Source organism: Pollicipes pollicipes, unplaced genomic scaffold (assembly GCF_011947565.3).
Source record: "Pollicipes pollicipes isolate AB1234 unplaced genomic scaffold, Ppol_2.1 Scaffold_4295;HRSCAF=5057_pilon_pilon_pilon, whole genome shotgun sequence".
Taxonomy (NCBI): Eukaryota; Metazoa; Arthropoda; class Thecostraca; order Pollicipedomorpha; family Pollicipedidae; genus Pollicipes; species Pollicipes pollicipes.
Window position 1 is genome coordinate 38,080,073 of NW_023596461.1, and position 20,344 is coordinate 38,100,416.

The following is a 20,344-nucleotide window of genomic DNA, read 5'->3' on the forward strand; positions in this document are numbered from 1 at the left end:
GGCAGATGAATGATGTTTGCACGGCCGACATGTGCATTTGTTGATGGGAGAGGGGAGGACGGAGCCGCGTTAGAGGGCCATTGTTATAGCTGGGTGACTGTATCATGCCAGGGGTGCAGGGTCGTAACAGGGTAGCAGGGTCAGATGCTGGAGGGGCATGTTGTCATCTGGGGGTGGGGTTAAGCCTATATAACTGCACACCAGACTGAAGAGGCTTGCACTGAGTGGGAGGGACTAAACAATCTTGCCAATTCTGGGAGTTCACTGTTCTTGATGCCTTGGTCCTGCTGCATTCTCTTTGGTGGTTGGGGCATGCCATCACATTTCAATGGACACTGTTTGGCAGTGCCCCGCCCCCTGACCTGACCCCCCCCCCCCCCCTCTGCGATCCTCCAACGGTGACTGAGATGAGCTGGTCGACCGTGTTGCAGTGATGGTAACCTGACGGACGTGGAGATGGCTGGTGGGCTGGGCGAGTACTTGCGCGAGGTGCACGCTCAGTACGGCCCCCTCGTCTCCTTCCACCTGGGCAAGCAGCTGGTGATCAGCCTCGGCACGTACGAGCTGATGGAGCAGCATAGTGGCGCCGCCGAGCGGCCCGAGCTGTACCTCGAGTTTCTGCGGCCGCTGCTAGGGCGCGAGAGTATCGTGTGGGCGGACCGAGCCGAGACGACGCGCCGCTGGCGGCTCTACCAGCAGGGTTTCTCAGAAGAGTGCCGCGCCGTGTACCGGCAGGCGGCGCGAGAGGTGAGCGCCGCCCTCGCCGCCGCCGGGGCTGGAGGCGGCGCCGGCCGGGCTGGAGGCCTGTGTCGCGCCGCTGGGCTGGACTACATGCGACACGATGCTGCGCCCGCGCCTCTTGCCGTGCCGGTGTCGCGTCTAGGCTGGGCCGTGTCTGTGGCATGGCCCGTGCCAAATTCCACTGTCCATGCTCGGTGGGAGAAGGTGGCGTGTGTCGTGAGCTGGGTGCAGTTGTTGGTTGTTGTTTAGTGTGCCTGCTTGGCGTGTGTCGTGAGCTGGGTGCAGTTGTTGGTTGTTGTTTAGTGTGCCTGCTTGGCGTGTGTCGTGAGCTGGGTGCAGTTGTTGGTTGTTGTTTAGTGTGCCTGTTGGCGTGTGTCGTGGCTGGTGCAGTTGTTGGTGTTGTTAAGTGCCTGTTTGGCGTGTGTCGTGAGCTGGGTGCAGTTGTTGGTTGTTGTTTAGTGTGCCTGTTTGGCGTGTGTCGTGCGCTGGGTGCAGTTGCTTGGGTGTTGTTTAGTGTGCCTGTTTGGCGTGTGTCGTGAGCTGGGTGCATTTTTGTTGTTGTTTTAGTGTGCCGCTTGGCTGTGTCGTGAGCTGGTGCAGTTGTTGGTTGTGTTTAGTGTGCCTGTTTGGCTGTGTCGTGCGCTGGGCAGTTGTTGGGTGTTGTTAAGTACGCCTGTTTGGCGTGTGCGTGAGCTGGGTGCAGTTGTTGGTTGTTGTTTAGTGTGCCTGTTTTGGCGTGTGTCGTGCGCGGGTGCAGTTTGGGTGTGTTGTTAGTGTGCCTGCTTGGCGTGTGTCGTGAGCTGGGTGCAGTTGTTGGTTGTTGTTAGTGCCTGCTTGGCGTGTGTCGTGAGCTGGGTCAGTTGTTGGTTGTTGTTTAGTGTGCCGCTTGGCGGTGTCGTGAGCTGGGTGCATTGTTGGTTGTTGTTTAGTGTGGCCTGTTTGGCGGGTGTCGTGCGCTGGTGCAGTTGTTGGGGGTGTTGTTTAAGTACGCCTGTTTGGCGTGTGTCGTGAGCTGGGTGCAGTTGTTGGTTGTTGTTTAGTGTGCTGTTTGGCGTGTGTCGTGCGCTGGTGCAGTTGTTGGTTGTTTGTTAGTGTGCCTGTTTGGCGTGTGTCGTGCGCTGGGTGCAGTTTGCTGGGTGTTTTAAGTACGCCTGTTTTCGCTGTGCTGTCGTGTGGCACATACAAACTAGGTGTACAATCACCGACTTGTTCATACAAGTTCGCCTAGCCCGGCATCTGCTTTGCCAGAGCGTGAGCCCAGCCTTCCCCTGCGTGACACGACGCGGCTGGTTTGTTGCTGTCCGCCCAGCGTCTGGACGCCCGCGCCGCGCCCGCCCCGCTGACCTTGATCATGCGACTGCTGGCCGTCAGGCGGCCGGCCGTGTCTCCGAGAAGCTGCAGTCGCTCTCGTCGGAGGAGCACGTGTCGCTGCAAGCAGTACACCTCGGCGCTGGCGCTGCACATCGTGGCCCGCTGCTGCTGTCTACACCACATGGACGACGAGCACAGCATGCTCAGCTTCGCGCAGGAGTACGAGATCGTGAGTGGAGGTGGGCGGCGGCCACTGGGCCGGCGCCGGCGGGCTGCAGGCCGGACGCGCAGGTATGAGATCGTGAGTGGAGGTGGGCGGCGGCCATTGGTGCCGGCGCCGGCGGGCTGCAGGCCGGACGCGCAGGAGTACGAGATCGTGAGTGGAGGTGGCGGGCGGCACTGGTGCCGGCGCCGGCGGGCTGCAGCCGGACGCGCAGGAGTACGAGATCGTGAGTGGAGGTGGGCGGCGGCCACTGGTGCCGGCGCCGACGGGCTGCAGGCCGGACGCGCAAAGTACGAGATCGTGATGGAGGTGGGCGCGGCCACTGGTGCCGGCGCCGGCGGGCTGCAGGGCCGGACCGCAAGTATGGATCGTGAGTGGAGGTGGGCGGCGGCCATTGGTGCCGCGCCGCGGCTGGGCTGCAGGCCGGACGCGCAGGAGTACGAGATCGTGAGTGGAGGTGGGCGGCGGCCACTGGTGCCGGCGCCGGCGGGCTGCAGGCCGGACGCGCAGGAGTACGAGATCGTGAGTGGAGGTGGGCGGCGGCCACTGGTGCCGGCGCCGACGGGCTGCAGGCCGGACGCGCAGGAGTACGAGATCGTGAGTGGAGGTGGGCGGCGGCCACTGGTGCCGGCGCCGACGGGCTGCAGGCCGGACGCGCAGGAGTACGAGATCGTGAGTGGAGGTGGGCGGCGGCCACTGGTGCCGGCGCCGACGGGCTGCAGGCCGGACGCGCAGGAGTACGAGATCGTGAGTGGAGGTGGGCGGCGGCCACTGGTGCCGGCGCCGACGGGCTGCAGGCCGGACGCGCAGGAGTACGAGATCGTGAGTGGAGGTGGGCGGCGGCCACTGTGGCCGGCGCCGACGGGCTGCGGCCGGACGCGCAGGAGTACGAGATCGTGAGTGGAGGTGGGCGGCGGCCACCGGTGCCGGCGCCGGCAGCCTGCAGGCCGGAGGAGGCACGCCACACAGCGCTGCACCCCGCCCCGGCACACTCGCGCCCGGTGGGATGCCGCTCGATGGCCCGGCTTGGTTTGTGTTGGTCTGTTGCGCCTGGCTGTGCCGGTCTGTAAGCCTGCTGTGGTACCGACCAGGTGGAGTCGGCGCTACGTCAGATCCCATGTGTGTGTGTAGGTGTGCAGCTGACGTTGCTGCTACGCCTGATCTGGTGTCGGTGGGCGACGTCACTGTGACAGGCAGTTGGCCCTGTGTGTCGGTAGATGACGCCGATGTGTCTGGCTGTCGTGTGCCGACTTGTGACGTCAGCTTGGCGTCGTTGCGACGCCCATCTGTCTGCAGATGACGTCAGCGCTCTGTCGTATTCCGCTGTGACGTCATTGTTCGCCGGTTTGCCGTCGCTGCGACGCCGTCTACCTGCAGATGACGTCACCGTTCTGCCATGCCCGCTGTGACGTTAGTGTGACGTCAGCTAGCCGTGGTCTTGACTCCCGCCTGGTGCGGCAGGTGACGGCCGAGGTGACGAGCGAGGCGTGCGGTCGCCAGCTGTATGAGAGCCAGCAGGACCACCTGCTGGAGGCGGCCGCCGCTCTCCGTGACGTGGCCGCCGCCATCGTCCGCAAGCACCGCCGCGAGAACAAGTCCACGGTGGGTGCGCTACCGACGCCGGCCGCCTGGCGGTGTCGGACCGGAGCGCGCGGCCCCAGCCGACACGGACTGGCCGACGACGGCGGCTCCGGTGCGGTCCACGCCGAAGTCTGGCGGCTGGCTTGGCAGTCTCGCTGCTCCGTGCGGACCGCTCTGAACTGGCTGAGATCTGGCGACTGGGTGATTACGGCATCGCCTGCGAGGGTCTGGCTTAATGTGACATCCGTGCTGACTGTCAACGAAGGGGTACACCGTTGGCAGGGCGCCCGTGTGCGCGGACCATGGAGGGCCAGCACTGCGGTGTTCAGCTCGTCACCCGCTGTCGCCAGGTGTCGCTGGTGGAGTGGGTGGCCCTCTCGGCTCAGGGCAGTCGGGCCGGCGGCGACTCGGAGGCGCACGTCAGTGACCTGCTGGCCCTCTTCATGTTCTTCTGCGAAACACTGTCGAGCGGTGAGCAGTTGTGTAAACATCACAGCATGATGTATTGCAGCCTGGCCAAAATAGGCGGGAGCAACTGCTCATTCTAATAGCTGATCATCTTCGCCATGTGAAGCGGATGTGCAGAAGGGGGATGCGATCTGAGCCGGTGTCCGCTACATCCCTTGTGTGGTCCGTGCTTTGCTCGTCACGTTTCCTCTGACTCAGTAAGGCTCCCTCTGTGGACTCCAGCTGTGCCTGCCTTGGGCAAGGCGTGACCTTCCCCGTGGCTTATAGCAGTGTAAGCCACTATGTGGAGACGTGCATCTTCTTCAATGCTCGTCTATTTTTGTGTAAATCCCGTCGCGCATGGGGACCTTGCTTCGCCAGTGCGGCGTCTGGTGACAAAAGTGTAAGTTTCCAACGGGTGTGTCTTCCGGGAGCGTGCAGCATGGGTCCCTGATGGGCTTAACGCCGGGCCGCGCCGTGTGTGTATGTTGGCAGGGCTGTGCTGGACGCTGTACTACCTATCGCAGCACCAGACCGTGCAGGACGCCGTGGTGGCACAGTTGGCCGGAGAGCAGACGGACACCGGGTCAGTGACGACGCCTCTCCGCACTGCCGCGTCTCCAGCTGCGGGCCTCAGCTGCCGTCCTTAACTGGGCTGCTCGGCTGGGGCAATCAGCTCGAGTCCTGAGCCGTGGTCCTGAGCTGGGGGCCCTGAGCTACGACCCTAGACTGGAACCCTGAGCTGGGGCTCTGAGCTGTGACCTTGAACTGTGATCCTGAGCTGGGACCCTGAGCTGAGGTCCTGAGCTGGGACCCTGAACAGGGGTCTTTGGCTGGGACCTGAGCTGTAGCGTGCTGCCCTGCTGGGCTGACGCCTGCCAGGGAACGGAAAACACGCTCCCCATGGCAGCTTGCGGTAGCTTGTGATAGCCTGACGTCTGTCATACGCGAGGCCGCCACCAGTGGCCTGTGGGGAAGCCAGGACCCCATTCGGGTGTTTCAGTCGTTAGATCTTCGGAAGATGTAACTCGTGTGAGGCGTATTGTGGGATGGCCTGGCGACCTGTTCTCAGATTGGCAACTGGAACAGCCTGCAGTGATGATCTTTTCAGCATTATATGTCTTTTGACGACATTTTGAGCAGTGTGGTGACCTTGCGGGTGGACGGTGGCTTGGCAAACCATGCGGTGACCTGCAGGACCGTGTGGTGACTCCCAGGGTAGCGGCCCTTGTGATGATCGGGTGGTTTCTTGTGACCTGGTGGTGACCCGTCGGCAGGCTGCAGGACTTCATGACCGACCCCTCCGTAAGCTGGCGGACCTTGGCCATGTGGTGACCTGACAGGACTGTGGTGATCCCGTGTAGCTTTGGTGACCCAGTGGACCTGTCGTGATTTGGTGGGGCTGTGGTGACCTGGTCGGGCCTGTTGTGACCGGTGGGGCTGTGATGATCTGCTCGGCCTGTGGTGACCTGATGGGCCTGCCTGTGGGCCGTTTGTGACCCAGTGGACGTGTGGTGACCGAGTAGACCTGTGGTGACCCTGTGGGCCTGTGGTGACCCGATGGGCCTGCTGTGGGCCTGTTATGACTCAGTGGACCTGTGGTGACGCGAGTGGACCTGTGGTGACCCTGTGGGCTTGTGGTGACCCATTGTCCACGTCGTCGCAGGCTGGTGGGCCGCGTCATCCGCGAGGCCTGGCGCTTGAGCTCGGTGGTGCCGCTGACGGCGCGTTGCTACAGCTCGCCGTCGGCCGTCCAGGGCCACACGCTGCCGGCGCGCACGCCGATCGTCGCGCCCTCTGTGTGGCGAACACGGCCGCCGGCTGGGCGCGTGCCGACAGGTTGGTGCCGCCCGCCGCCGGCACACGCGCGGGCAGGCATGTGTCGTCTGTACGGACCCGGCAGCTGTCCGCCCTGTCACACTGACACCGGCAGTGGGGGTTTGGCATTTGCTGTGGTGTTTCCCACAAGGTGTGTAGTTGGAACGGTGGCCAAAAACTGACTGTGGACCATGTCATGAGAAGCCGCCAGCTCCGAATGATTATTCAAACACGGCGTGTGTTAGCTGTGGTCCTGATTTGTGAATGACGGTGCCCTGGAATAATGCGATTGGTCACGCCCATATGTGATGAACTGGTGACCTCAGGTTTGACCCGGCCCGATTCGAGGGCGACACGCCGCCGCTGGAGCTGAACCCGCTGCCATTCCTCTCCAAACACGACGACATCGAGGGCGCCTCCAGGTGAGCGCCGCCGCCCGCCGCCACCGTGACCCGGCCCCTGCGCCCGCACGCGTGCGTCCCGGTGTGCTGGAGTGTGCGCCGCCCTGCAGGGCTGAGTGCCGACAGTTGGGGAGTTTAACGGTTTTATCGGAGTTTGACCCCAGGCCGCTTGATCCGAGTCATTGGCGAGCTCACAGGCCGAGCGAGTCTCCCCCACAGTGTGAGAGGACGTTCTCAGCGTGAGAGCCCCGACATGGACGTCACGCTTTGTAGAAGTTAAAACTCACGCGTGTAGTGATTAGAGCGCCACGAGCGTGACGTGGTTTTTAGATTAAAACCAAGGCCATGTAATAAGGTATGGTCATCCGGGAATTTTTCCGGCACCTTTCGTTCACCATTACAGCGACGTCACAAAGTCGCAACCTGGCATCACAGCGCCGGCTGCATTACCTTCGCGTCTGCTACAACCGGTGCAACCTTCTAACAAATGCGTCTGGTGATCGCCACAGGGCACTTCAAGAAGTAATATGAGGACATATGAAAGGGGATTTTGTCACGCCTGTCGTTAAACAGCGAACATGGGCCTAGAAACCAGGAACCCATGTGCCATGGCACTCCCATTTGCTGAGGATGCCAAACATTGAGTCCATGGCGATGCATTGAAGCTGGTCAGCCTACAGCTGCTTAAATGCGGGTTAGCGAACCTGGCCAAGGTCCAGTCATTGCCAAAGGAAGAACTGAGTGGCACCAGGATTATCATCCGACCTGTCGCGTTGAGCCTCAGCACTATACATAATGACGCGCTGGGTTGCACTGGTGTGCGATTGAGGCATTTTGAGACGACGGAAGTGGTACGCTGCCCGGTAGAACATAGGACATTGTGGACATTGCACGTCGCGTCAGCTATGCCACGAAGCCTCCGAAGGTCGCGGTGCATGACGTTAATCAAGATCATATCCGTCACGCCATGCGGCCAAGTTATCGAACACACGTATGACTCATAATTTGCCATACTTCACTTAAACGATTCTTGCGCCACCGTACACTTCATTGTGCACATTTGGCGAGGATCCAAAAAAACGGGGGGGGGGAGAGGGAGGGAAAAAATTATTGCGCCCAGCATGCACTTCATTGTGCACACTTGGCGAGGACCCAAAGAAACGGGGGGGGGGGGAGAGAATTCTTGCGCCCAGCATGCACTTCATTGTACACACTTGGCGAGGACCCAAAAAAAACAGGGCGGGTGGGGCGGAGCTCACATAAGCACAACGATGTTCACTTCGCGCTGTCCACCTGACGTCGCACCTGTTTAGCTGCGCGCCTGGCAGTAGCTCGCTCAGCCCCAGCCTGATTAAGGCATCTGAGGTGCAGATGGATGCGCGTCTTCATTAGCTTCCGAGCAATCCGCTTGTCCAGCGCAGAGCTTTCTTAGTAGGAGCTTTGTGTGTCGCGGTCCACGACGCCAATGTCTCGGTCCATGCCTCGGTCCATCACTTGTTGGAACACGATCTCGAAAGCCTCGACAACGCTTGTCCAGGCCGGCAACGGCACCATCAGACCACCCTGTCTAATCGTGTGTATCCAGCTGTCTGGGACACAGTTGGGTGGTGCCTCTCGGGTCGACAGTCCCATACTTGGATCGAGGTGTTTGCACTTCACCGCCACGAAGCCGGCAACGAAGGCCAGCGCCCCGTGCTCGACGTTCGTGTCTTCGTCCATTTCGTCGCCGCAGTGGGGGCCATTTTCGGTCCTCTCGCCGTCACCGCCATGGAAGCTTGCCTTTGCCCGATTCGTCGAACCCGCCGTTCTCGTCCACTTTGTTCAGGATGGGCATTGGAGGCATCGCGGCTGCTTGCTGGTAGGCGGCCTCCACGTCGTCCGTATGCGCTGCCGCTTCCACCACAGCTGGGTCTTGGATCTACGACACAACGATACAGCCATTTCCGCGTACCTATCAGGCGCATTAATCAGACCCTTTTACATATCACCAGCTTTGGTTTTCATTACGAGAGCAAAACGTCTTGGACCCGGACATGCCCATTCTTTTGTTATGGCATGCTTGTTTTTATACACAACCACCTTTTTGTGATCCAGGGTGACATAATCCTAGCGGGCAGCAGTTTTTTACCACGATATTACTGTATGTAATCCCGGAGTTTGGTGACCAGGCAAATAGCCTTTATTTGAAATCTCAGACACCACCATGAACAGTAACACGAAGAGCCCAAAAGTGGCTCAAAAGTAACAAGACTCGCAAGAAGCCGAGTGAACATGTACGGTACGTAGGTGAAAGAACTGCACAGGGCACCAGGGCAACCAACATTAGAATCTTATTGATGTGCTAGGTACTGAACATACCAACGATTGTGGGGTTTGTTGGTCAGCTCACAGTGCGTAGATGTACTGTCAATGGGGCTTGGACTCGCTCGTGCAAACATACCCCTCCACCCGTCGCAAACCCTGGCTACGTCCCTGACCCTCACCCCCCCCCCCCCCCCCCTCCGCCCGCGTAGCATGAATGGCTGTGCCACTTGTGTGGTAGTCAGGCCCCACTTCGTAAACAAGATTATGATCGGACAATTTCGCTTTAATCTCGTATTGTAGTCTACGAACTGCACAGAGCGGCACGGTTTATGCAGGCAGTAGTGACTGTGAATCGGGTTCAAATATTTCTGCATGAAACAGGCGGAAATTTTCCTTTTAAGCACACGCATGCTCACTTTGGCGTGCCGGCGATGTCCAGTCGCATGGAAGGAACTGCACTTGGTCGAAGGCACGGCTTAACACTGGGTATGAGACGGGCCTTAACCAGATGGCCAGGATCATAGTCATAATCTTGAAAATGATCAGACCAGATTATCGCATTCTCCGCATTTATAATGTTAGTCCAAGAGGAACGGTTCGCTCATGTTTTCGGGACAGTTGGTATCGTTTTTTTTATAGAAAAGTAAAAAAGGTTTGTATTGTGCCGTTTCACATTCTTGCAAGAAGCCACTTCACATAATAGCATCCTGCTGCCAAAAAACTGCCTTTGATGATCACTTTTGCCCCACGCTCACACACCACTTCAAAATTCTCCCATCCGCGACATAATAGCTCGCACTGAGGCAACACAATACAAACTTGATGCCACACTGCACGATAATCACGTTATTACATTCAAGGACATTACATTGGTACTACGCGGCCTTCACGATAACAGACAAGACCAACCACAGCATTTCTGCGCGACGACTGCTTTCCACGCGGCGCAGTCGACGTTGCCATGCAACGCCGCAGAGCGAGCCATTGCGACTTTGTGACGTCACCGCCGAACGTTAACCAGGCGCCAGCCCGACCAATTTCTCAAGCTGCGATGATGGCCCCCTGATTAAAACAGGACAGTTCTCGAAGATTGTGCGGTTTGAATTGTTCTGTGGTTGCATGTAGTGCGATCAGCTGGCTTTTTTGCCGTGTTGCGTTGCGTTATCGACACAGTTTCACCGCCCCCACCTAATGAAAACGTAGCAGGTAAAGTTTTCAGCTTGCGAGGAAGCTGAAGGGCACTGGTTGAAACCGGGTCCAGATCCGGATGAACAGACATCGCAGCAACACGAGGCTAGCGAATTTGCAATCACGCTGGCAAGAGTTTGGGTTGATGTGTGCTGACGGTCCCCCGCTACCGTGTGCAAGCGATGCGTCTGCCTTTTTGTGATGTTCGTAAGGCTTGATGCCAGAGCCCGGCAACTGGAGCAGATGAAGACCTGGGACGAACCTCCGGGCTTTGGCGAATGCACCGGCTGCATTATACAACATTTCAAAACTGGCGGAGACGAAAGTGCACCAGAATCAAGGATGCACCAGTAATCGACAACCACTTTTCAGGCGTTGCTATTTTTGAACCAGCCAGCGAATGCTACATCATGTTACATGAAAGGCTATATCAGCATGTTTCGCTGAGATTTCAGGAGCAGCGCGGTCTCCAGCGCAATGTTGGCAGTCAGGGATGTCATTGTTGACAGGGATGTCATTGTTGGCAGTCAGGGATGTCATTTTCCAAAATTGGTCAGGGGTACTCAGCTGAAAAGGTTGACCTATCCTGCCTACAAAACTTCATTTCTTCCCAGATTTCGACCACTTGAATTTCTCTTTTTTATTTATTCCGTAGGTCATAATTATTTTCCTGTGGATGAATGGATTTATATTTCAAGTTAATGTGAGCTGCCTTGTGAAAAGCTTAGAATTAGGTGTAATGCACATAAAAAATACATTTTGGTCGTTGGTGTCGATTGCCTTGTCATCTAGTACTTGGTTGCATTGTATTATTTTTGGCATGTACGCGATGGCACACGATAACTTACACCTGCTGTTTGCTCGCTGATGCTTTGGGCTGTAGGCTGCGCTGTCTACGCCGGTTACATGGTGCCCGGTCGCCCCCTCACCTTTCCCACAACGCACAAGCTGTCGCTGGTAATGTAAAGTGAGGAGATCAGTGAGCCCGGAATCAGTGGGCCACCGGTGATAATTCGACCTCAGGACGCTTGGACCGCGTGACTTACGCGTGCCGAGATATCAAACGGCCTGATCAGGATACAGGTCGCCGCGCAGGGTATCGCGCGTGATAACCTGGGTCTGTACCTCGCCCGCGTTCAGTCACCCCTTGCGATACGCCGCGGACTCGTCATTGACGGAGTCATGGGTCGGGTATGGCCCGTCGCCCACCTCATCCCTTATCCCTCCCGACCGGAAGAATGCGGGCTGTCCGACAAACTGAGGTCGTGCACTCTTCCGTAAAATGAGAAATACGCCACGTCGTAACTTTTCAAACACCGAGTGCAGTGTTAAGTTACTGCTCGGTTCATGAGCACTCGTGAGCCCAGAGTAGATCTGGGTGTTTTTCACCGCACTGCACTGTCTGGGAGCGCATGCGGCGGCACTGCCGTCTGTGAGCTCTGAGGCTGGCGTCTGTGAGCCGTGTGGCTGGCATCTGTGAGCTCTGGGGCTGGCGTCTGTGAGCCGTGTGGCTGGCGTCTGTGAGCCGCGCGGCTGGCGTCTGTGAGCCGTGCGGCTGGCGTCTGTGAGCCGTGAGGCTGGCGTCTGTGAGACGTGCGGCTGGCGTCTGTGAGACGTGAGGCTGGCGTCTGTGAGCCGCTCGGCTGGCGTCTGTGAGCCGTGAGGCTGGCGTCTGTGAGACGTGCGGCTGGCGCCTGTGAGCCGCGCGGCTGGCGTCTGTGAGACGTACGGCTGGCGTCCTGTGAGCCGCGCGGCTGGCGTCTGTGAGCCGTGTGGCTGGCATCTGTGAGCCGTGCGGCTGGCGTCTGTGAGACGTACGGCTGGCGTCTGTGAGCCGTGTGGCTGGCGTCTGTGAGCTCTGAGGCTGGCGTCTGTGAGCCGTGTGGCTGGCATCTGTGAGCTCTGAGGCTGGCGTCTGTGAGACGTACGGCTGGCGTCTGTGAGCCGTGCGGCTGGCGTCTGTGAGCCGTGAGGCTGGCGTCTGTGAGCCGTGTGGCTGGCGTCTGTGAGCCGTGCGGCTGGCGTCTGTGAGCCGTGTGGCTGGTCGTCTGTGAGCTCTGAGGCTGGCGTCTGTGAGCCGTGCGGCTGGCGTCTGTGAGCCGTTGGCTGGCGTTTGTGAGCCGTGCGGCTGGCGTCTGTGAGATGTGCGGCTGGCGTCTGTGAGCCGTGCGGCTGGCGTCTGTGAGATGTGCGGCTGGCGTCTGTGAGCCGTGCGGCTGGCGTCTGTGAGAGGTGCGGCTGGCGTCTGTGAGCCGTGAGGCTGGCGTCTGTGAGATGTGCGGCTGGCGTCTGTGAGCCGTGCGGCTGGCGTCTGTGAGATGTGCGGCTGGCGTCTGTGAGCCGTGCGGCTGGCGTCTGTGAGATGTGCGGCTGGCGTCTGTGAGCCCGTGCGGCTGGCGTCTGTGAGATGTGCGGCTGGCGTCTGTGAGCCGTGAGGCTGGCGTCTGTGAGCCGTGAGGCTGGCGTCTGTGAGCTCTGAGGCTGGCGTCTGTGAGCCGTGTGGCTGGCGTCTGTGAGCCGTGTGGCTGGCGTCTGTGAGCTCTGAGGCTGGCGTCTGTGAGCCGTGCGGCTGGCGTCTGTGAGCCGTGTGGCTGGCGTTTGTGAGCCGTGCGGCTGGCGTCTGTGAGATGTGCGGCTGGCGTCCGTGAGACGTGCTGCTGGCGTCCGTGAGACGTGCGACTGGCGTCTGTGAGCCGTGTGGCTGGCGTCTGACGTCCGTCTCGCCGACAGCCTGTACCAGGAGCTGGTGACAGAGGTGCTGCACGTGCTGCTGACCCCCTCTCAGCTGGAATTGCTGCCCGACCAGAGCCAGGAGCAGCTGATGACTCTCGTCACCACGCCGCGCGAGGACGTCTGGGTCTCGGTCAGCCCGCGCTCCGCCGACGCCTAGTCACGTCGGCGTGACGTCACGCTGCCGTGACGTGTGTGCGCGTGGTGAGTGAGGACGGCAGCGCGGGGGTGGCGCCGTTGCTGTCAGGAGAGGGCCGGATGCACCGTGTTCTCGGACGGCGCGCTGCCGGCCGGGCGGGACGCTGCCTGCGCCGGAAGGCGCGCCGCGTGGCCGCCGGCGGGGCGATCAGGGGTGGCACGAAGCCGTCGGACTGGCCTTGCCGTTCGGCCCGGGCACGAAGCCGTCGGACTGGCCTTGCCGTTCGGCCCGGTGGGGCGGACACACGCTCGTGGTCGAAGATGGTCGGTGAGGGGCGGTTGGGCGGATACTTACCAGTGTGCTGGTGACGGCCGGCCGTCAGGTGGTTGTCAAACCGGGCATCGCCCGTGCGTATCGTGGGCTTGTCGATCTGTGGGTGTTCCGCTACTGTGCGTAACGATCGCGATTCTGTGAGAATGACTAGCTGGGCGCACTGCCGTGTTTGGTCTGCCCTCGTTTCTTTGCTCTCCGTTGGGCTCTGCACATGCTTCGAGTTCGTTGCTCTGTGATCTGCCTTGCCTATTTAGCACTTGTGAGTTGTCGTGGCACTTTGTGCGAAAGGGTGCATTATTTTTGCAAAGGTCGGTGTTGTCAGTGTCGGGATATTTTGCGTGTCGCCATCGCATCGCCATAGACAAATAACAGAGCTGTGCTTCGTGCCGGCGTGTTTTCCTGGCGAGCTGAGTAGGAGCAGGCGGCGACCGCCACGGCCGGGGCGGGGCGGGGTGGCCTTGTTAGAGAGAGCCCTAATGCGAGACGGCTGAGGGCGCATGGTAATGTGATCGGCCGGCAGATAGCAGAACACGGGAGATTGAGCTGACTCGCGACGGACGAAGCCGTCTAGTCAAGTTCCCAGCGGAGCTTGTCCACGCTGTCACCTGAATACGGTTGTTACAGTAGGGGTTGAGAACGTGCTGATCCGAAACAAGCGAACTTATTTTGAATCACGGGCAGCGCCATCGCTAGCAGGGTGTAAATAGCAACGCCTTTCAGCTGTAGCGCCCCGAGCGCTCGTTCTAACAACAGCCTTTTCGGCCTATCAGTCTTCTCAGTCAAACACCTCGTTCGTTTGTTTTCGACGACCAAAACCTCACGTTGCCGGCTTACCGCGATCAGTACTTATCGTGTTCCAAGTGTACGGACAGCCAGCGGATCGGAAAAACTCCCGTCCATTTACGGGTACGCTGCGGCCAGCATGCAACGACACGCCTCCTGATTCACTGGCGCAGGACGCCCACTGATAAGGTCCGCCGACTCTGGCTAGCGGACGATTGGCCAGGGGTGCGGCGGTGGCAGTGGGTGCAGAGCTTGCGTTCCCACCACCAATAAGTAGCCCAATCGTCATACGGAGATCCGATGGTGCATGTTTACCGACATCGCCGCATAGTGGACAGTCGATGACAAAGGCGGCTGGTTGCGACTACGGTCTGCCACCAAGAGCGGCTCCAGCAGTGAACAGGAGCTCTCAGCCCGAAATGTATTACAATCCGCCCTCACGGCCTCCTCCCCACTCCATGTCCGTTCCCTTTCCATGAACACCACGAGCTAATGCAAATCCGCACACACGCGTCGCGCAAGACACGACGGATAGTAATGGTACCGTCCGACCTCATTCATGCGTGGCATCAGACACATCCCGCCATTCAGAAGCTCATGTCTGCCGCAGCGTCCTGACGCCGTTGCCACCGCCGGCACCGGCCGTACACACGTCATCGATCGCCTACGCCGCCGTCCAGCGGCTGAGATCGGCTGGAGCAGCAGGCCCGTCGGCAGCTGCCGCCAGCTGCAGCTGCCGCAGCCGCCCGTAGGCAGTCGGTGCGCCGACAGACCGCCACCACCGCAGCGGGGCGCCCCCTCCCTCCGTCGTTGGGCGCGCGCTCCGTGGACGTTGTGTCTGCTGAGTGAGCACCTCCGCAATGAGAGTGTCCTTTCGGGCTTCGGATAGGCGCGGAAGGCGGGTTCGATAAGAACAGCCCGCTTTGGTGACCCGGTTCAGGACCGGCGAACGCTAAGGTCGGCTGACCTTGCAACCAGTACGCGAGGCTAGCCCAACCGTTATGTTGCGGAAATGCCTATGTGATAAACGGGACAGACTTGAACGCCAAACTCACGTGCTTCAGTGAGAAACCCAAGGACCTTAATCGAATGTTCTAATATAGATGCATACCTAGGGATCGCATGGTTATCGCACACACGCAAAAATATAAGGCCATGCGTACCATATGAATAACGAGTGGTCCGTCACTCAGCTGGTCATGCTGAGCAGAAAATAAACGCTACATTACCTCTGCTAGAGCACGGCACGCGTCCCCAGGCGAGGGCAGCGGGGCGTATCCCGGTCAGGCCTCCCCTGGTTTCCACTGCACCCAGCAGTTTCCACGGGGCGGCGCCAGGGTTGTCACGGTCACGCGGGGCGCTCGAGCGCCGTCGCAGAACAGTGTCACGCCGCGTCCTCTGTCCCAGTCACTGACCAGGCCGATCACGCTCTCTCGTCCACAGGACCACTTCTGTCTACCTCACAACCACAGGCACGGGCCGTGGCGCTGCCGGTCGGCCGGCGCCCCCGTGCGGTCCGGTCGGATCAGGTCAGGTGATATCAGGTCAGGTCAGTGAGCAGTAGCCGCCGCACAGGCCCCGGTTGTCGCGTTCGGCGTCTCCCAGGCGCACCTGGCCCTCCCGGCGCGTCTCCTCCGACTCCCACAAGCCGGGAGAGTCTGGATGATCTGTGGACAGAGCACTGTCATGTGGCACATCACCACAGACGGCCGACACGGTACATCGCCACAGATGGCCGACACTGCACCTCACCACAGATTGCCGACCCGGCACCTTACCACAGACGGCCGACACGGCACCTTACCACAGATGGCCGACACGGTACATCGCCACAGATGGCCGACCACAGCACCTCACCACAGACGGCCGTATGGCACCTCACCGCAGGACGGCCGACATGGCACCTCACCACAGACGGCCGACATGGGCACCTCACCACAGACGGCCGACATGGCACCTCACCACGACGGCCGACATGGCACCTCACCACAGACGGCCGACATGGCACTTTAAGCACACTGGGGACGGAGACACGGGACTTCCACACAGACTGGAGGCGGAGACACAGGACCTCCACACAGACTGGAGACGGAGACGCAGAACCTCCACACAGACTGGGAACGGAGACACGGGACCTTTGCACGGACTGGGGATGGAGACACCACGGGACCTCCACACAGCCTGGGGACGGAGACACGAAACCTCCACACAGACTGGGGACGGAGACACGGGACCTTGGCACAGACTGGGGACAGAGACACGAGACCTCCCCACAAACTGGGGACGGAAACACAGAACCTCCACAGACTGGAAACAGAGACACGGGACCTTGGCACAGACTGGGGACGGAGACACGAGGCCCTCCACACAGACTGTGGACGGAGACACGAGACCTCCCTACAGACTAGGGACGGTAAGACAGGCCTCACAACCAACGGAGCGCAACACAGGATTTCTTCACGGAGCCGGGCTGTGACACAAAACCTTCCGACACACTATGGACGGCAGCATAGAACCCTCCGAAATACCGTGGACGGTCACAAAATCTCGCACCGACTGTATCCGGTGGCACGCGATCTCGGGTATACGAGCGCAGTACCTTTTCACAGATGCAGAATGGCTGTATGTGACTCGGCCCGATAACGACCCTCAGTGAGCCACAACACTGAACAGGCGACGTCGGTCAACACACCGATTGACCGACGCCGTACTAATCAAACACAGTGCAGACAACGCCAGTTAAGGGTTTCGAAAGAGCGCAGATGACAACAACCGGATGGAATGCAGCGTTCACGATGGCAGTGTGCTATCACATCGCTGGCCATCAGTCGGGTGGCGTCAGCGCTCGCGGAGCGGTGACTGGCTGGCCAGCCGGCGGCGGGGCGCCTCACCTTCTGGACGAGCTCCTCGAACGCCAGCTGCACGCCCTCCCGCGTCTTAGCGCTCGACTCGATGTGCAGCATTTGATGGCGACGGGCGAAGGCCATCCCCTCCTGTCGACTCACCACCCGCTCCTCCTGGCGGGCGGCGCGCGCGCGGCCTCGTCACAGCGCGCCAATCGGCGAGTCAGCGCCACCAGTGGCAGGCACGACCGCGTGACTGAGACCGAACACATCGGGACACGGTGACGGGCGAGCTCGCTCGGACCGACCGCGTGACTGAGACCAGATACATCGGGACACGGTGACGGGCGAGCTCGCCCGGATCGGGTGCGGGAGGCAGGCACGACCGCGTGACTGAGACCGAACACATCGATACTCGTGCGACGGGCGAGCTCGCTCGGATCGGGTGCGGCAGGCAGGCACGACCAGCGTGACTGAGACCGAACACATCGATACACGGTGACGGGCGAGCTCGCTCGGATCGGGTGCAGCAGGCGAGCACGCACGAGCTATGCATCATAACGGGACGACGACAATGGTTCCGTCAGCAGTCACTGTACGACTGTACACGCATGCTTAGTGTCTGCATACAAACCTTGTCGATTCTTGTTTCCGACCAGCATCTTGACGATGTTGGAAACGGTTGGCGTAGGTCTGAAGTTCATTGAGCCACATATCTAGCTTGCTGAAACTGACCCGGTTGGCCACGTCGTAGACGAGAATGACGCCCTGCGCGCCCGCGGTAGGTAACTCGCGTCAGGGTGCGGAAGCGCTTCCTGGCCGGCCGTGTCCTGTCGGGTGGAACAGCCAGGTCACGCGACAAAGCAGGCTCCCATCAGCTGACCAGGCCTGAAGAAGTTAACCACAATGGGTCATTGTTGCCTGCACATGAATGGACCACAAGATGGCTTGGTGTAAATCCGACTCCCCGGGTCTGAATTCACAACGATAGTGATATGTCCGTTGTCCGGGCATTATTCACAGCCACGGAACATGGGTACGACAGGCGCGGGATCTGACGTCACCTTGATCATGTCGATTGTCCGGACGAATCACAACTAATGACATATGGGGCCTTTATAAAAACCACAACTTCGAGCTGACATACCCAGATGGCCAGTTTGACCCTGTTGCCCTCGACATTGATGGTTTTGACCTTGAAGTCGACCCCGATGGTAGCGCTCTGGTCGGGATCGAAGGTATTGTCCACAAAACGCAGCAACAAACTGAAACAAAGTAGCTCCGTCGTGGTGGCTGACAACCTTAACAGCATATTCGGCCTACAACAACCAAAAACTGCTGCACAGCTCCTGGCTGGCTTAAGTAAACAGCGTATCATCTGATGCTTGCCAAGTTACAAACATGCTAGCAGTCAGTCGCCTTTTGCGACGCGCAACGTGACGGCGGAGAATATTGTTGTCGCCGCGCAAATAACAAACAAAAAATTGCGAATGAAACCTGTCAGCTTTGAGGCCCTTTAAGAAACGAGCTTCAAAGGCGTTCAAATATCCCACCTCGATGACTTTGGTAGGTGAAGATGTGCTGATATCAAGGCGCGATGTCACTGATAGAGGTGCGTTGATGGTCACTCCGCACACAAGTTTATGAATCATATTGCTGGGATATGGGCACGCGACGGGCCCACAGGCCTGGTTACTGTGATCGACGAGACGAGGGGGCTTGGAATAGTTAACATGCGCTCGGTCGGGGGTCCGTGACAACCGCGCCCCGCCGGGGGGGGGGGGGGGGGGCAGCTAATTTCCCCCGGGATATCCAACTTCTAAACGTCTTACTAAAAAAAAACAAAGATATTGTTGCGAAGGTCACGTCAAATCATGAAAAATGTGCACCAGATTGTTTAACTTAAGGTCACCGTGAGGGTCCCCAGAGGATACGAAAGGTCAAAAACGGTCGTTCCGATAGATGTAGTTGACACCTATGTTGACAACTGTGGGGAGTTCATTCCGACCATTTCTGTTCCCCCGCTATGGTGCAGTCAGGTCAGCTGACCATTCAAAATTGGTCCACCAATAGCCACAAGAATGACGCTTTTCGGTTTTCTCTCACCATGTGGTTCCAAAAAAGTTTATTGCATTGGGTGCAGCTGTGGAGCAAAAGTATCCCAGACACAAAAATACCATTTTTGGGCTGACCTAGATGCCAGATGGATCTGCTACAGTCAAATTTATACACACACAAATGAAAAAAAACTGAAATGATCACTGGGTCCAAGTGACCAGTAAAATTTTTTGCTGCGGTGTGCACTTTAATTTGATCTGATCAAGACCTGGCATCAAACCTAAAAAACACCCCAAAAACAGGTGCTCCATGGCTTATGCATGACTGCAAGCATCAGCACACTTTGACACATGCTTTATGGCACACACTTCCATTTTCTCCCATCAGTACTAGCGATTGTCATGTTACTGCGACCCCTGGTTGCTGAGATCTGGACCCATTCCTAACCCTTAGTTCCTTAGCTTTTTGTAAGTTGTCAATTTGTGTTTCCCATTAATTGAACTGTGAAACACAATGGCAGTGTTGTGATGTTGCAAAACCATGTTCCCTGATCAAACCAGTCTGAACTTAAGTGCTGCAAACATATAGAACAAATTTTTAAACTATTGAAAATGTCCATGATGCCAAACTTCCCTCTGGTCTCATCAGTGGTTGCAGATGTGAGGAAGCCCATCACCATCGTGATTGGCTTGGCCACCAAAGCTGCCAAATTTCTAGTTATTTATAGATTGAGATTCACTTGACCTGAGGCCTCACCTGCAATAATGAAGTGCCAACAACCATGTGCCACCTAGCATGTGGGGCTGTACCATATTTTGTGGTCTAGCTAGAGTAGCTTTGTTAATTTGGAATTATTTCTGCCAACAACATATGCAAAACAGATGGGTTTAAATCTGCTTAAAGTTTTACATGCATTTTGTCATTCATTTTAAGGTGGCCAGAGAGACAAGGTGGGACAGTTTTGATGAACACATAATTGTGGTTAAAAATCCTTTTAAGTCTCTCCTAATGCTTTGATGTGCCAGTCTCATCCCTGGATATATATATATATATATATATATATATATATATATATATATATATATATATATATATATATTTCAAATGGGTCCTTCCCCATGCCATGCACAGCGGACCTACCTTGACTTGCCAGTGCCGCTTTCACCTATGATCAGGATTTTCAATGTAGCCAAAATGGCATCTTCCTCCATCATTCTGACCTTTCAAGTTTCAAATTGTCTGAAATAGCAGAAGCTGGTAGTGAATGGCATGGAGAGACATGGCAATGTTTTGGTGATATACATAGGTGATAGGAGAAACTTCCCAGAAAGAGGTGATGCCATAACCAGCTTTGAGGGCAATTAATTATTTTCATCTGTCATGATGGGGATCATGTTTAACATTGTTGGAAAGAGTGGGTGCCACAACCTCGGCAACCATACAC

The 20,344-nt window shown here is 58.1% G+C and overlaps 1 protein-coding gene and 1 pseudogene across 1 annotated transcript in view; one reads left to right on the plus strand and one right to left on the minus strand.

Moving 5' to 3' along the window:
* Positions 1-12,904, plus strand: part of LOC119097506 (cytochrome P450 20A1-like) — a 16,707-nt gene extending 3,803 nt beyond the window's left edge. Inside the window, exons 4-11 of the mRNA XM_037220538.1 lie at positions 432-747; positions 2,051-2,281; positions 3,737-3,877; positions 4,207-4,327; positions 4,799-4,889; positions 5,970-6,104; positions 6,448-6,543; positions 12,745-12,904. Coding sequence (XP_037076433.1) covers positions 432-747; positions 2,051-2,281; positions 3,737-3,877; positions 4,207-4,327; positions 4,799-4,889; positions 5,970-6,104; positions 6,448-6,543; positions 12,745-12,904 — 1,291 coding nt within the window. The remainder of the gene's footprint in view (positions 1-431; positions 748-2,050; positions 2,282-3,736; positions 3,878-4,206; positions 4,328-4,798; positions 4,890-5,969; positions 6,105-6,447; positions 6,544-12,744) is intronic.
* A 2,574-nt stretch (positions 12,905-15,478) lies between these two features.
* On the minus strand, positions 15,479-20,130 carry LOC119096937 (ras-related protein Rab-18-B-like; annotated as a pseudogene).
* Positions 20,131-20,344: the final 214 nt, after the last annotated feature.